The sequence below is a fragment of the Sinocyclocheilus rhinocerous genome, unplaced genomic scaffold (assembly GCF_001515625.1).
Source record: "Sinocyclocheilus rhinocerous isolate Xijiao unplaced genomic scaffold, SAMN03320098_v1.1 scaffold550, whole genome shotgun sequence".
Lineage (NCBI taxonomy): Eukaryota > Metazoa > Chordata > Actinopteri > Cypriniformes > Cyprinidae > Sinocyclocheilus > Sinocyclocheilus rhinocerous.
The window spans coordinates 149,938-168,210 of NW_015667382.1; the positions used below are offsets into that span (position 1 = coordinate 149,938).

Here is an 18,273-nt window from a genome sequence, read left to right on the forward strand (position 1 = left end):
TTTTTGTTATCTTGCAGTAATGTCCTGTTGCAAATAAAGCCTTTACTTCAGTAATTCTGTCTCTGTCTTCTTTTTTCATAAACCGTACATTCTATAAAGCTACTCTGAGATGGGTCATTCATTTTTTTGTATTGAATTTTTGTAGCAAAAGAAACAAAATGCATGCATTTACCAAACCCAACAAAACAAAAATGTAGAGAGGCTTCAAAAAAACTGCAAAACACAATCTATGATCAATACAATATACTATTGTATGAGGGAAGATCTGACACATAAAATAATGCAGTTTCAGTAATTCCATCTGATGTTAGTGTTTTTATGACATTGTACTATGATTGACTAAATGTTCCTGTTGAAAGAGAACATGTGTTAGTGTTTTGGAATAATTATTTGATTTTGAGATACAGTGGGTACGGAAAGTATTCAGATCCCCTTAAATTTTTCACTCTTTGTTATATTGCAGCCATTTGCTAAAATCATTTAAGTTAATTTTTTTTCCTCATTAATGTACACACAGCACCCCATATTGACAGAAAAACAGGATGGCTTGAGGGTGAGTAAAACAGGCTAATTTTCATTTTTGGGTGAACTAACCCTTTAAATAATTGCACCGCTCCCAAACCTTCGAACGGAAATGTATATTTAGTGCTTTTGTTTTATTCGGCTGGGTTATGGGGGCTCACCTGTCCACGGTTGGGTGGCACAGAGGTCTGCTGTCGTGGGGAGACAGGTAACCGCAGGAAGCCGACCCACCCACCACACGAATCCTAAACAGTTCAGTAGTCTGTAGAAGAAAAAATAAAACTACTCATCAAAAATGTAACACCAAATTATTGATTCCCCCCCCCCACGTGTAGCTTCATTTAACTAAAAATCCTTATATGAATATGAACTGCATGAAGATTCTTCAAAAACTCTAACTTTGTGTTTCATAAAAATAACAGTATTCAGGTTTGCAATGACATAAGGGTGTGAACAGTGGTTCTAGAAAGTTTGTGAACCCTTAAAATCTGCTTTTCTGGATAAATTTGACCAACATTACGGTTTAAAAGTTTAGGGTCAGTAAGTTTTTTTTTTCTTTAATGTAAAACCTTTATTCAGCAAGAATGCATTAAATTAATCAAAAGTGACAGTAAACACTTTTACATTGTTACAAAAACACCACTTCAAAGGATCATGAACAGACATATTAAGCAGTACAACTGTTTTCAAGATTGACAATAATAAGAAATGTTACTTGAGCACTAAATCAGCATTTTAGAAAGATTTCTGAATTATCATGTGACACTGACTGAAGTAATGGCTGCTGAAAATTCAGCTTTGCCATCACATAAAAACATTAAAATACAAAACATTTGTTTTTGAAATAATATATTGGAATATTACTGTTTTACTGTATTTTTGATCAAATAATTGCAGTCTTTGTGCAATTATTTCTTATTTTTTTCTTTGAAAAACATACAAACAAAAAATCTTACTAACCCAAACTTTTGAACAGTAGCTTGTATAGATCAGATCTTCTGATAATGTTGATTTAAGAGTGAACCTTTGCCTTCAGAATCTGGTTTGACCAACTTGAGAGACAATAATAGCAATCAAATGTTTTCTGTGACTGGGGATCAGACCTATTTGTGTGTTAAGTTCGTTGTCTTTTTGCAGGACCCACTTTCTGTTGAGCTTCAGTTCAAGGACTGAAAAACCCTGTAGAAAACACGGGGTCATTGTTCCATCAATGATGCCAAGCCTAGTACAGAGGCAGCAAATCAGCTCCAAACAATAATAATGCCACCACCATGCTTTACATTTGGGATGAGGCTCATATTATTGAATGCACTGTTTTGGTTTCCCCCAAATGTAATGCTTCTCATTTAAATCAATGGCTATTTTTAGGCCTCATCTGTCCACAAGACATTCTTCCAATAGTCTTCTGGCTCACCCACGTGGTCCTTGGCAAACTTTAGATGAGTAGCATTAGTCTTCTTGGAGAGCAGTGGCTTCCTCGTAGATTACTTGTAGACCATGATTACAGATTACATTTTACACGAAGATTACATCTAGGTTACTCATTTTAGGTAATGTATTCTAAATACTTTTTAGATTACTTTTAGATTACTTTTTATCAAACATGTTTTAAACTTTCCATTAAACATACCATATTTATAAAAAAAAAAGCAAAGGGAAAGAAAATATATTCCTTGAAATATTTCTTTCTGTTTTTGGGAATGTAATCAAAGCTGAATGGTATGACACACAGTCAGTAGCATTTTTAGAAATTAACATTTAAAAGTGGAAAAAATTAGAATTAGGGAGAATCAATAAATTATGAATAATTTAATGCCATTGTGTGAACAATATGTAATCATGTAATCCATAAAAAAGTAACTGTAATCTGATTAGGAGCATTTGAAAATGTAATCTAATTACGTAATCCAGATTACATGTAATCAGTTATTACCCAGCACTGCTCATTGCTGTGCTGACATGCATACCATTCCTGTTCAATGTTTGCTTGATGGTGACAGATAATAAACACTAATCTCAGACAATGTAAAAGAGGCCTGGGGATCCTATAGGTGTTACCCTCGGGCCCTTCCTTGAGTATTACCTGTCTTGCTCCTGGAGTGATTTTTGTTAGACAACCACTCAAAAGTAAAGTAACATTGTAGCTGAGATTCTTCCACTTGTAATCTGTAATATGTACTGTAATCTGATTGAACCTTTTCCAGCCTGGGGTGCATCAACAATGATTTTCTGGAAGTCCTCAGAAATGTCTATGACCAAGAAATATTTATATGTGTTGATCAATGTTTATATGTGAATAAGAGCCTGAATTAAATATGTTTGCCATATAACACAATCAAGCCTATTCAGAAGACTAATTGAACAGCTTGGTTCATATGTATCACTTTTATGATCTCTTAATCAACATTCGGTGGAATGCACTTTCAATGGAGGGACAGAAACCTCTCAGGTTTCATGAAAAGTAACTTCATTTGTGTTTCAAAGATGAACTAAAGTCTTACGGATTTGGAGCAACATGAGAATAACTAAATGACAGAATTATGATTTTTGGGTGAACTAACCCTTTAACCTCCAGGTTTATGTTTGAATAGACTAGGGACTGCTAAACACAATTGTTACCCCATTATTTTTAATTATATGATAATAAACATATATACTTCCTGGAAAATTTTGTCAATGCATGAGTGACAACATTTCAAAATCTTGATTCATAAACATTCTAGCACCACTGAAAATAATGTAAACAGTTTCCTGATAATATCACATTCTTTGCATTAACAAATTTAGAGTTTTGAAAAATTAGTTTCATTCTTTCTCTGGGAATGACAGCAGCATGAGTTATAGTGGAACTGAGGAAGAGAGGAACATCAGGCTCTAAAGATGCAATTTAAAGCAGAAATAGAGAAAAATGGAGCTGTACTCAAGCGTACAGAGTGATAAATTAAAGATTTAATGGGAAACAATGAACAGATGAAAACGGCAGCTGACTTTTGTTTGAGAAGGTGAGTTTATATTGGTACTTTAATTTATTACGGTGTGAAGACATACAATAATACAACTCTGCTCTCTGCAGTACTGGCCAATCTGTTGTACTGAACCAATTAGGAGACATTGTAAGATCTCTCGTGTCTTTCTCTCTCATTAATTTTCTGAAATACGTTCTAACACATTTAGTTTGCTGTGCAGTGCAAGGCTCCTATACAATCTATCAGGTTTAATATTGTAAGTAAAAATAAGTTGTGAGAATTAGCATAGAAAAAACAGAGTCAGTGAACAGGACCGGTGTTACAACACAGTGACATCCAGTAAAGACTTACTGTTCAAAGTGGCATTTAACGCATTAGTTAATTTGATATATGTAAGCTGTTAGTCAGTTAAACATATTTCTACTAAAGTGGTTAAAATTTATTTTAGATTTTAACTCAAGATGATTCCCTGACTTTGCAAACTTTAAAGTTAAACTAGTCTCTCTTTTTCATATTCACTTTCATATTCAGTCAGTAACTCCAACAGGTGTGTATTTAATAAGAGTGAAAAAGAATCTATACTCATGACCGTCTCTCTTTCTCTTCATCTCTCCATCGCCTGTTCAACTCATTAGTCTCTATGATTATCCTTCTCCCATGTGCATATTTAAGCTTGCAGGGAGAGAGGTCTCATAATTACCGAGGGGCTTCTGTCATAATATAGAGATTCGGTATCCTATAATTACTTTAACTCTAACCACAGCATATGCGGCTAACACCAAAACCTGTGAGTAGTAATTTATGTTCAGCTCACACTCACCTTTATGATTGTATTTTTCTGAAATAAGTAAAGCTTATTGCAGACATTCTGTTGTAGATGATCCCAAGACAGAGTCCTTTCTACTCTCATCAGGATTGGAGGCCCAAACCTGGAGAGAAAAAGAGAAAGTCAAAATGAGTGACAGAATCAATCTAATCTAATCTATCTATCTATCTATGATTATCTGACCATCTGATGCATATTTGAATACATGTATATGTAAATATACACTTTCTCAATCCGGCAAGCTCTATTCTGATTTATTGACTTTACAGTTTAAGGGGAGTTTTTTGACTGTCGATACAAACATAACTTCTGTAGATGAAATACAGTAAACACTGAATTTGCTAGTCTTTGAAATATATTCAGAGGTTTACTTGAAGCAATTTAGTAAGCATTTAGTTAACTAGACAGTTTGTGAATTGTGGACGGAGAGAAATTCTGACCACAGTCTATAAATATTTGTAATTTTTCCAGTGTTTTCTGTACAAACATTGGTAGAGACTGCTGTGCAATTTGATTGATTGATTGATTGACTGATTTTCACATCAGTCTATTATTGTGGTATAAAAAAATAAATTTCAGATAAATATAATAAATGAATAAAGGAGTGGGTGAATGGCCAGACCAGCTGGTCACCATTTATCAACTATTTAAAAAAATTATAACATTATATATATATATATATATATGTGCACTTTAGTCGAGTCAATCAGTCTATTATTGTGGTATAAAAAAATAAATTTCAGATAAATATAATAAATGAATAAAGGAGTGGGTGAATGGCCAGACCAGCTGGTCACCATTTATCAACTATTTAAAAAAATTATAACATTATATATATATATATATATATGGGCACTTGAGTCGAGTCACATTTTTATAGACTTCAGATATATATATATATAGATAAAAAATTGTTTGGATCTGTTTCGAGGAAGACAATACAGTCAACCAGATGGCAACAATTCAAAAGCAGAGGCGAGGGGATGCCTCACTCACTAGGTTATTTGCCTGATTTAACACTCTCTCTTTGTATATATTTTCAGTGCTTGGTAACATAGTCCTTAACAATTTACTTGCCAATGTTAACTTACCACTTTTCTTACTTATGCGAGACTACTGCACCACACAAATAAATACGATTTCCCAAGAACTCTGCAAAACAGTTTCCCAGAAATCAGATATTACAGGTAGACCTGCCTGACAACATCGGTTGAATTAGAAGTAGACACATCAGACTGCTCAAGCAAACAGAGCAATGTTTTGAAAGTGCCATAGAACCAATGCACTCACACGCTTTAGGGAATTGAACCTAGGAATGGATTTAAAGTTGTCTCTGCACATTAAGTTGGGACAGAATCAAATTAACATTGCAAAAATTACACAATTCTCCTTTAAAACACCCTCTCAGACTGAAAACCTGGTACAGCTCTTTTAACTTTTGTTGCAAATGTCGAATCCGCGAGACAACTTCCAATATCAAATGTGGGCCAGAGGCTGCAGGCATCTGCCATTAAGGTGCAGTACACAAACACTTTCTTTCTCTTTCTCTCCTTTTTCTTTATAGCCCTAAAATGTCATCTTGACATTTGTAAGTGTTTCAGGGGAATACCCGTCATCTGTTTCCACCCATAGCTCTGTGTCCACGGGTGAGGGAGCGAGACTGTGTGCAGCTCTGATTGACAGCTGGAGGTTAGTGATGAAGACTGTGCCAGATGCAGCACTCCCCAGAGTCCAGGAGATCAGTGCAGCTGTAGGTGGAGCATGCAAGATGATCCCTGTTCTGCAGTTTACTTGGATTATTGATTCTGACAGAGCTGACTGATCTGACTTGTATGAATTAATGTCTTTGTGCATCTTGAACTGTCTCTTGTAACTATAGCAAAGGACTGAATGCTGCAGCATTACACCAATCTGCTTTTTTTGTGCAAATACGTAATACATTCATTATGTATATTTTTAAATGGGTAAAACAATTCAAAATCCAAATATATCCCTACACATATAACACATATTACATATAAAGCTGAATCATTCATTTGATTATATATTGAACTACCATTCAAGGTTTGGGGTCAGCAAAATTTTGTCATGGTTTTTGAACAAGTCTTCTGCTCTCCAAGGCTGCATTTATTTGATGTAAAAAGTACAGTTCTGAAATATTATTAGAATTTAAAATAACTGTTTTATTCTCCAACCCTCAGTGTCACATGATCTATTACACATCATTTGCTGATTTGGCACTTAAGAAAAATGTCTGATTATTTTCACAGTCGGAAACAGTTGTGCTGCTTAATACATTTGTGTAAACCTTGACACATTGTTTGATTTAAAAAAAAAAATTTAAAAGAAGAGTATTAATTTGAAATAGTACTGCTTGTAATATTTCAGATGGTCATCTTTAATCAATTTCAGGCACCCTTTATTGATAAAAGTAATAATTTGTTTAAAAAAAGACATGTTAAGTTCACTTTAGCTAAAGTAAAGAGGTTAAAGTTCAGTTACACCTCCTTCATTAAAATAAGGTGAAATATAAAGGCACAAGTATATGAATGTTTATCAGTAGTATAATACTATTGATTTAATTGCCTTACAATTGTCTCCGCACATAAAGTTGGGACAGAATCTTAAATCATACTGATTCAGTGTTTGCAGCAAAAGTTAAAAGAGCTGTATCAGGTTTAAATTTTCAATCTGAGAGGGTGTTTTAAAGGAGAATTGTTTAATTTTTGCAATGTAAGCATCGTAAATTAAATTAACATGGTCCATAACACAATATCATAGGCCAGGCTTAAAAAGTAACTTACCACTGAATTTTAAACAACATGTAAAGAATACACTGCTCTGGCTTACTGTCCATCAAAGGGTCCACTGAATGGGTTAGAACATTTCTCGAAATCTCTTGTAAACTATTTGGTGTTCAGTTGGCAATAAGGTTAGGAAACACTGACTTAGCCTGTAACATTTGTTTAAAATGTAGTGCTTTGGTTACCTTGTAGCTTGTTGGCCAGACCCAGCAACATTGCAGATTAACAGGAGGATCTTTGAAGAACCACCCTGATTCAAGAATTCTGACGATAACGTCCCTGAGGGTGGTAACCTGTGACCTTCAGGCTCTGCAGTGTATGGCGAGGAAGGGAGGGAGTGATGGAACCCTACAGTGGATAAAAAGAAATAAGCATGTTATTAAATACTCAGTGTTTTAAAATAGCAGTATATAATTAGAAGTAACTAGAATTTTATACACAGTTTTTCTAGTCTTAAAAACTTGATAAGATAAAAAGGAAGGTCATTTATGTTTCATACATTTGCAGTAAGTACAATTCTGTAGCATTTAAATTTGTATTTTTGCATTTTTATATGTACTCCACTCTGCATCATGCCTAACAATGTTCCTTAGCTGTTCTAAAATCACTGTAAAGCACAGCCTCTTGAAGCTTATTGCATTACTACTGACAATGAATATGTAAACGTAGGTGGTCACAAGTTAATATGCTCTTGGTGATTTCAGCATATGATTTCTGAATGACCCATTTTTGCAGCTTAGTTTCCCTAAGTGGTTTGAATGGAAAGTGGAGGGAAAATTGTGACTTATAGTACACAGTGTTCTCTGACTTCAGAAGACCAATCGTGTTTTTTATATGTTGTATCTAGTGTATCAGGATGCGTAGACACTAAGTAGTATTTGAAACATGTTGACTATCATTTCACAATTTACTTCTGCATCATTCCAACTTCCCTTTGGTTTCCTTTGTGACTGCTGGCATGCTATGATTTTTCACTTCAATCAGAAGTGGATGTTTGATCCCACAGTGTGATTAAAAACCAACAATGCAGGACGTCATACACAATCCTAAGCATGAAAAACTTTTGAACTTCAACAAACTCTATTGACGTCACTTTCTCTTATGTTACTTTTTCCACATCATGACAATTTAAAATGACAGTTTACTTTTAATGTTAATGTGTTTTTAATGTGTAATGTTTTTTTGTTTTTTTTTATAAATGTGTCTGATCATTTTTAAATCGAAGGACCAATGTTTATTTTATGGCAAACGTTTGGTGTAAATTCGATTTTAAAGAAAAATTGCAAATACAATTCCTATATCCCTATTCGGATGGTAACTTGCAAAAGCAATCCAATGAAATATCATGTTTCAAGTGCTTATGTATCTTCCTTTCACGGCAGGATGGAAGTGGTTTCTCTCTCACTCTCTGATTCGCTCTCTATCACACACTCACAGCAGGCCTCAGTCGTCAGAGTCTCATTTGAGGGCCAGCTGGAGCAGATTGAATAGGGGGAACTGTGAGCTTGTGAGAGCCTTAATTAAACTTGGCCCTCACTGACACACACACACACACACACACACACTTCACACTTTTACAAACACAAACACTAAGACCAGCCCACAGCTTGAATGCCTTTGTAGAACAATGCAGTTCTTTTGAATATGGACAGAATTCTTGTGCTCAGTTTTATTTTAAAGTTAAAGAAAAAGTAGCGAGTCATGTGCATCCAAGTCCACTTGATGGGGACTTGATTCTAATGGAGGTAGATGAACACGAGTTTGCAGAGGCGTTGTTTAAGCATTCTAAATGATTGTAAAAGTCCTGTATACAGAGAGAAGTCCACCAGAAGGTTCAGTTATGATATTTTGATTATACATTATGAGGTTAGGTACGTAAATGAATGAATGAATGCATTTATAACACTAATTTCTTTTAAAACCTCAAGTCAAGTCAAATTTATTTTTGTAACTTTTTTTTTACAACACGCATTGTTTCAAAGCAGCTTTACATATATCCTAATATCTTAATCTTCATGTTGCATTTAGCAGATTAGAGCTGTGTGATAATATAGTTTTCCTTTTTGCAACGATATAAGAAATCAATAATTTGATATATGCTAAGTATACTGTATGTCGCTTTATTTGAGTGTACTGTATGTATTCTGATAAAGCTAGATATATAATATATATCCAACTTTATATATAGAGCATTGCAATAGTTAGGTTCACATTTTGTGATGACGTAAACAATCACGCAGCCAAGCTTTGCTATAGGATAATATTGCTTTACGTGAATATACTATACTTATGCAGGCAAAGGATGTATCCATCTTTGAACATATCACTGGGCGATGATATGCTAACATTTTTCAAGAATATAACAACAAAGCATTAAATACTTAAGGCTACGGGACTTTTAATAAGGTAATAAACTTCAATCACAACATTTTTAATTTGTACCACAACTCATATGATACAATACTTCAAAGAGAAAAGATTTAACATTACATTGTATGAGAGTCATGTGTTCCACTGTGGCTTTAAAGGAACATTTCTGGCTAAATTCAAGTCAAGTAACTCGTACAGCACTTGTGACATAATGCTGATTCATTTTGGCTTGCTTACAAGATTAACATGTACTGTATTTAACCTGGACTATTACTTTAATTCCACCACACCAGAGTAGATACATGATGACAGAAAATCTCTGAGGAAGATGACGACTGTAATAGCAACATTAGATATTAGTAATTTATTAAAGTGGCAGTAAAAAAGCAGCCCATGCAGAATGAATTCTTCACTGGTCTGGGCTTGAGAATCCAGACAATACCAGGGAAATATACAAGAGCGTTACACACCATCAGAGAAGTGAAGTGTGTTTTTGCTCAGTTACACATGACCTCACCAAACCTCTATCAACTTAAGTTTCAGAGAGATCCAGATGTAAGCTGATCTAAGAATTGTTGAGACAGATGACCCTCTAACCTCATCTGTCAATCACATCTTCTCAAGGGAGGGCACTTTGTATATGTGCTAGAAAAGAGGGCAAAGATATTGTACAGTACCTGCTACCCAGACTGGGCCATCTAATTCATTTATACTTCAGCTACTATATGCTAGTATTAGTTTTCAAGTCTGTTAACTGGTTAACTTTAATATACACTGAAAACTTGTAGATGGATTATCACCACATTATATGTAAATTCATATATATGTAAAGTACTGTCAGATTTGTATTTTTGCATGCAAAACTATGAGTTAATGTATAACTGACAGTAAAAAAGTAAATGAAAGGAAAGAAGTCCCTGTGTGACATATCATAAATGATTACATTTTATATAAGCAGTTTTGTTGCAAAAATTTAATTTTGTTGTATTAATAATTACTATTATTTTGTTGCATGTCGTATAAATATATTTTGTTGCATTATTTTATTGTCATGTGTGTTACCCTAACAGCGTTTTGTCTTCGTATGACACATAATACGTTTCTGGTGAATTTCTGGCAAGCACAGCTGACAGTGTTTTTTTTTATTATTGTAAATTGTACTGAACACTTCTATTACAGTTAAATCTGATATTAAAACAGGAGGCTGACATCTCCATGACACTGTAAATAGATATAAAAATGTAACAGAAAAATCAGAACCAATAATAACTACACTGTTAAAAAAAAAGATATGATTTTTATTTATTTATTTTATGCATTGCATTGCATTGAAACTAACAACTGGCCTGCATTTGCCATGCTTTATTCCAAAGCAACTTACATTGCATTCAAGGTTTAAATGTTTTCAGTGCAAGCATTCGCTGGGAATCAAACCCATGACCTTGGTGTTGCTATAAACATGCTCTGCTCTTTGAACTACAGGAACAACATCTGTTCTGCCATTGTTTTATTGTAAGGCCAAAGGAAGATCCAGATTCTTAATAAAGTACCTCAATCACAGCAGTTTTACTCTTTGCATATGCTAAACTGACTACTTAATACTTTTACTTTAGGGGTATTACATCACATAACATTGCTAATTATACATACAATATCCCAATTTGTAATATATCTTGAATCTGAGAGGGAGGTTCAACATGTTCTTATAAAAATGTGCTGCTAAAAATACAGCCATTTTAAAATAGTGCTTTATAAGCTGTGACATAATTGCAGAGTGACAGAAGACACCAACTCACATTTTAGTGCCGATCGGTAACTGCCACTTGTAATGAGGCAGAGAGTCTATGACAAACTGTCTCTGAAGCTTTCGCTGCAGTAGTAGCTATATGCCTATAAAACATGCCTTCAAGCAAAGTCAGCAAAAAGTTATTTATAATGCAATTTAAAGTTTCTCACAGCTAGATGAACACTCTTAATATACTGCACATTGTAAAAGAAATGAGGCCCAAGACAGAACTGGGCAGCACTCGTTTCCTGACATAGACAAGCTGTAATTACCATCTAAGGTAACTACAATTCACTGGAGCCTATGACAATTGGAAAATAAAGCAACATGGAATAATCCATAGATTTAAATAATTCAGAAGTGAAATAATAAGTGCAAATTAAAAGTGAAATTTCCTAATAACAATAATCTTTTACAATAGGATCAGACCAAATGTTCTCGAAAGAGAGTTGGTCAGGAAAGTGCTGTTTACATGCCTCAATACAGCAACACAAATTACTACTTATTTCAAGATGGCCTCCAGTCAAGCCAAATAGAGGAAGACGGATTATCCTTTGATCCTTGGTTCTGCCCAAGGTTACTTGCTAACACTATTTTATGGCATTTTCCCTTGTAACCATGGGCTTGGTCATTGAAGATCCAGCTCTAAAACCTCTTAAAACTCCAAATACATTTAAAAGAATTTACTTCAATTGAACTTACACATAGATCCATTCGTTATCATGTTTGTAGTAGAGGATTACACCACAATGAAGTTTATTTGGATGAAAGAACACCGCATACAGATAAGAACAAGGGCGGACACTACAATTGCCAATCCATTTGTCTTTCTTTGCAGTAATCCCAGTGTTGTTATTTTTCATCAGATGGAATATCAATTTCTAAATGTAACACAAGCACAAGTTCATTTTTCAATAACAACACCTTGGCAGACACCCAAACACAGTCTCATCTGATTAGAAATTGTCCAAGGGGGAAAAAAAATCACTGCAGTAGAAAAGGCCAAATCAGAGAGAAGGAAGGCAGCATTTGGAGTATATAAGCATACAGTATATGAGCCTGTCATTACACTTCTACTTCAGTATTTTCAGTTATAACCACATTTAAAACGTATGCTGCACATGATATTTCATTATGTGAGGAGTCATTAACAATGTTACCCTGATGCTACCTAAACAATGACTGCATAAGTATGATCAGCAATGTAATTAAGATGGACAATATGCTAAGTGTTTCAATACAGTCATTAGCCAACTGCTGACAGCCAGATGAGCAGCTGTACAAGTAAAGTGTTTTGAAAGAACCATGTGACCCCTGTATAATAAGGTAAACAACCTCACATGTGAATTAATTTGCTGTACATGTACAGTCACATGCTTTTAACATTAATAATAAGAAACAACGTTTCTTGAGCAGCAAATCAGCATATCAGAATTATTGTTGAAGGATCATGTGACACTGAGTTGAGTAAATGGAGTTGTATAACCATATAATGTGTACCTTTTAATATTTATTTAAATAGAAAACAGCTATTTTAAATTGATAATATTTTTTAACAACGTCGTTTGCACTGCGCTCTTGCGTTACTTGATCTTTTTATTTTGGTGCGTCAATCTGTTGAGTTACTTAGTATAGGAAATTATGATCCGCACTCACGAGAACAATCTTCTTTTTTTCTTTTATTTTACATTCATTACTGATGGGAAAAGACACAAACGTTTCGGCTCAAAGCCTTCCTCAGTGTGTAAAGCAATTCAATCCCTCCACCCACTTTTCAAATCACTAATTATATTGACGTCAACATTAATTAGCCAATGTTCAATTACCACAATCATTAAATCATTTCCACTTAAACCCTGGACAATTTACATATATATATCCAACACAAAACGTCACATCCACTATTACACCTCACAATATACCCGTGACTAAAACAATAGTTATTTAGGATCACATATTTATCACTATTATACAAACCTATAGTTTATCCTATCAATCATCAATATCTACTCCAATTAACTTTAAATTGTATAACAATGGAAAATTCAATAATTAAGAACATCAGAAATACATCGTCATAAACTATCATTGGTTTTCACACTGTAAATACTCAATTTATTATATAAAATATTAAAAATGAATAAGTTCAACCATAGTTCATTAAAGAAAGACAGAAAGATCTAATTCCTCATTCATACCATTTGGGTTCAGTGATTTAAGTTTATGAATCCAAAATGCTTCTCGTTTCAATAGTTCTTTATTTATATTACCTCCTCTACGTGACCCAAAAACTTCCTCCATTCCTATACATTCCAATTGCTTGATATCATGTCCCAATTCGTTAAAATGTCTCGCTACTGGAGAGGTTATGTCTTGTCGTCGTATACTAGATTTATGTTCATTAATTCTTAATTTCAACTGACGCAAAGATTTTCCTATATATATCTTTTGACAGGGACATTTTAACATATAGATCACATTACGAGTTGAACAGGTAATACAAGATGTGATTTTAAAACATTTCCGTGTTACTGGACATATAAACTCTTTACACTTGACCAAATTTTTGCAAGCGGCACAGTTTCTACACGGGAAACAGCCTTGTATATAAGCAGACTTTTTCCTCCTCTAATTCATTTATACTTCAGCTACTATATGCTAGTATTAGTTTTCAAGTCTGTTAACTGGTTAACTTTAATATACACTGAAAACTTGTAGATGGATTATCACCACATTATATGTAAATTCATATATATGTAAAGTACTGTCAGATTTGTATTTTTGCATGCAAAACTATGAGTTAATGTATAACTGACAGTAAAAAAGTAAATGAAAGGAAAGAAGTCCCTGTGTGACATATCATAAATGATTACATTTTATATAAGCAGTTTTGTTGCAAAAATTTAATTTTGTTGTATTAATAATTACTATTATTTTGTTGCATGTCGTATAAATATATTTTGTTGCATTATTTTATTGTCATGTGTGTTACCCTAACAGCGTTTTGTCTTCGTATGACACATAATACGTTTCTGGTGAATTTCTGGCAAGCACAGCTGACAGTGTTTTTTTTTATTATTGTAAATTGTACTGAACACTTCTATTACAGTTAAATCTGATATTAAAACAGGAGGCTGACATCTCCATGACACTGTAAATAGATATAAAAATGTAACAGAAAAATCAGAACCAATAATAACTACACTGTTAAAAAAAAAGATATGATTTTTATTTATTTATTTTATGCATTGCATTGCATTGCATTGAAACTAACAACTGGCCTGCATTTGCCATGCTTTATTCCAAAGTAACTTACATTGCATTCAAGGTTTAAATGTTTTCAGTGCAAGCATTCGCTGGGAATCAAACCCATGACCTTGGTGTTGCTATAAACATGCTCTGCTCTTTGAACTACAGGAACAACATCTGTTCTGCCATTGTTTTATTGTAAGGCCAAAGGAAGATCCAGATTCTTAATAAAGTACCTCAATCACAGCAGTTTTACTCTTTGCATATGCTAAACTGACTACTTAATACTTTTACTTTAGGGGTATTACATCACATAACATTGCTAATTATACATACAATATCCCAATTTGTAATATATCTTGAATCTGAGAGGGAGGTTCAACATGTTCTTATAAAAATGTGCTGCTAAAAATACAGCCATTTTAAAATAGTGCTTTATAAGCTGTGACATAATTGCAGAGTGACAGAAGACACCAACTCACATTTTAGTGCCGATCGGTAACTGCCACTTGTAATGAGGCAGAGAGTCTATGACAAACTGTCTCTGAAGCTTTCGCTGCAGTAGTAGCTATATGCCTATAAAACATGCCTTCAAGCAAAGTCAGCAAAAAGTTATTTATAATGCAATTTAAAGTTTCTCACAGCTAGATGAACACTCTTAATATACTACACATTGTAAAAAGAAATGAGGCCCAAGACTGGGCAGCACTTGTTTCCTGATATAGACAAGCTGTAATTACCATCTAAGGTAACTACAATTCACTGGAGCCTATGACAATTGGAAAATAAAGCAACATGGAATAATCCATAGATTTAAATAATTCAGAAGTGAAATAATAAGTGCAAATTAAAAGTGAAATTTCCTAATAACAATAATCTTTTACAATAGGATCAGACCAAATGTTCTCGAAAGAGAGTTGGTCAGGAAAGTGCTGTTTACATGCCTCAATACAGCAACACAAATTACTACTTATTTCAAGATGGCCTCCAGTCAAGCCAAATAGAGGAAGACGGATTATCCTTTGATCCTTGGTTCTGCCCAAGGTTACTTGCTAACACTATTTTATGGCATTTTCCCTTGTAACCATGGGCTTGGTCATTGAAGATCCAGCTCTAAAACCTCTTAAAACTCCAAATACATTTAAAAGAATTTACTTCAATTGAACTTACACATAGATCCATTCGTTATCATGTTTGTAGTAGAGGATTACACCACAATGAAGTTTATTTGGATGAAAGAACACCGCATACAGATAAGAACAAGGGCGGACACTACAATTGCCAATCCATTTGTCTTTCTTTGCAGTAATCCCAGTGTTGTTATTTTTCATCAGATGGAATATCAATTTCTAAATGTAACACAAGCACAAGTTCATTTTTCAATAACAACACCTTGGCAGACACCCAAACACAGTCTCATCTGATTAGAAATTGTCCAAGGGGGAAAAAAAATCACTGCAGTAGAAAAGGCCAAATCAGAGAGAAGGAAGGCAGCATTTGGAGTATATAAGCATACAGTATATGAGCCTGTCATTACACTTCTACTTCAGTATTTTCAGTTATAACCACATTTAAAACGTATGCTGCACATGATATTTCATTATGTGAGGAGTCATTAACAATGTTACCCTGATGCTACCTAAACAATGACTGCATAAGTATGATCAGCAATGTAATTAAGATGGACAATATGCTAAGTGTTTCAATACAGTCATTAGCCAACTGCTGACAGCCAGATGAGCAGCTGTACAAGTAAAGTGTTTTGAAAGAACCATGTGACCCCTGTATAATAAGGTAAACAACCTCACATGTGAATTAATTTGCTGTACATGTACAGTCACATGCTTTTAACATTAATAATAAGAAACAACGTTTCTTGAGCAGCAAATCAGCATATCAGAATTATTGTTGAAGGATCATGTGACACTGAGTTGAGTAAATGGAGTTGTATAACCATATAATGTGTACCTTTTAATATTTATTTAAATAGAAAACAGCTATTTTAAATTGATAATATTTTTTAACAACGTCGTTTGCACTGCGCTCTTGCGTTACTTGATCTTTTTATTTTGGTGCGTCAATCTGTTGAGTTACTTAGTATAGGAAATTATGATCCGCACTCACGAGAACAATCTTCTTTTTTTCTTTTATTTTACATTCATTACTGATGGGAAAAGACACAAACGTTTCGGCTAGATTGTTCTCGTGAGTGCGGATCATAATTTCCTATACTAAATTGATAATATTTAAAATGGTTATTAATAATTATTGTTATTTTAAAACCTTACTGTTTGTATTATTGATTAAATAAATGCAGCCTTGGTGAACACAAGACTTCTTTTAAAAACATTAAAATCTTATTTATTCCAATTATTAACTTTTGACAGGTAGTGTGTGTTTTAATAATCTTTTAACTGAACTGTGTTATTCAAGTGTGTGTTACATTTAAAGTTCCTGTGGTGAAAATCAAGTTTTTACTGTTGTTTACATGTCTAGCTGTTGATTTTTTATTTGCTTAAAGACAAACCATGTGCAAATGAATCAGTCAACACCACTGCAGAGAATATTCTCCTTAAAAAGGCGGTGTACCAAAATCAGTCTCAAAAACGCAGTTTGAAATGGCCCCTCCAACATCACACATATTTAACCAATCCTGTCAACATGTGGGCCAGGCCTTTTCATATCTGGTCAAAGGTTTCTATTTACAACATGTTTTTGCAGGGTTGAATAATATAGCCAATCAAAGACATAGCAGTTCTTGAAAGCAACAGCCGGTCAGTCTACTGCAGTCTTCTGCAGTCTACTATAGCATTTACTTTTGCCAACTGAGTGAAAGTAGTGCAGGGCTGCGCTGGTGCCATTGAGTGGAGGCGTAGACTAATTTGCATATTCACAAATCTGCGTATACTCAATGAGCTAAGGGTGTAGAGATACATTTAAGCCCTTTTAAGACATCAAGAAATTATTTTTAAATATGATCAAAGATCAGTTTTAAGAGATTAAAATGATTGACTACAGGAGGACTTTTAAATGTACTAAATAGCAACATAATCATTACAAATGTGCAATATACCAATATACAAATTAACTCTAAAGTTCAGCTAACTGCATTTAAAGGTGCAGTCTATAATAATGACAGTGTGATTGAAATATACCGCTGTCTAAATTCAAGATATTGTTTCTCCCGCCCCCTCCTCCTCGGACTGAATGTTCACACAGGTTGTCAGAATGACGGCATGCAACACAAACAAGCGCAACTGACATTGGAGGGCGACGAACCTTACACTGTAAACTGATGAGTTGATTTATCAGAGTTTTAGTATGCTTGTGGTCATAGAGCTTTTTAGGTGGATACTGAGGCTTTTTAGATCTGGTAGAATCTGCGACCCAGTTAGTTTGCTCACTTCCATGGCTGCAGTATGCTGTGTTTTCTGCATTATTGGGTAAACTGCAAGTGGGCGGAATCCCACAGACCAAAAAAAAACCCAACAAAAAAAAGACTTTCTGACACGGAATGCACTTTTTCAAAGTAGAATAACTGGATGTAGCATTGTTTTTCTGAGAAACAAAAATGCAGTGGTGGAGGTAACGAATTACAACTACTCATGTTACTGTAATTAAGTAGTTTTTTCGGGTACTTGTACTTTTTTGAGTATATTTTTAAAGCTGTACTTTTACTTGCACTTAAATACAAATTAAGCAAAATAATCTACTTCGTTACTTTTAAATCATAGTTCGTTACTGAGTACG

General features: G+C 34.1%; 1 protein-coding gene across 1 annotated transcript in view; it reads right to left on the reverse strand.

Moving 5' to 3' along the window:
* usp43a (ubiquitin specific peptidase 43a) overlaps positions 1–18,273 on the reverse strand; it is a 100,417-nt gene that overhangs the window by 29,503 nt on the left and 52,641 nt on the right. The window contains exons 7-9 of the mRNA XM_016545757.1: positions 7,304–7,466; positions 4,309–4,417; positions 684–784 (exon numbers count right to left, since the gene is read on the reverse strand). Of these exons, the coding sequence (XP_016401243.1) occupies positions 684–784; positions 4,309–4,417; positions 7,304–7,466 (373 nt within the window). The remainder of the gene's footprint in view (positions 1–683; positions 785–4,308; positions 4,418–7,303; positions 7,467–18,273) is intronic.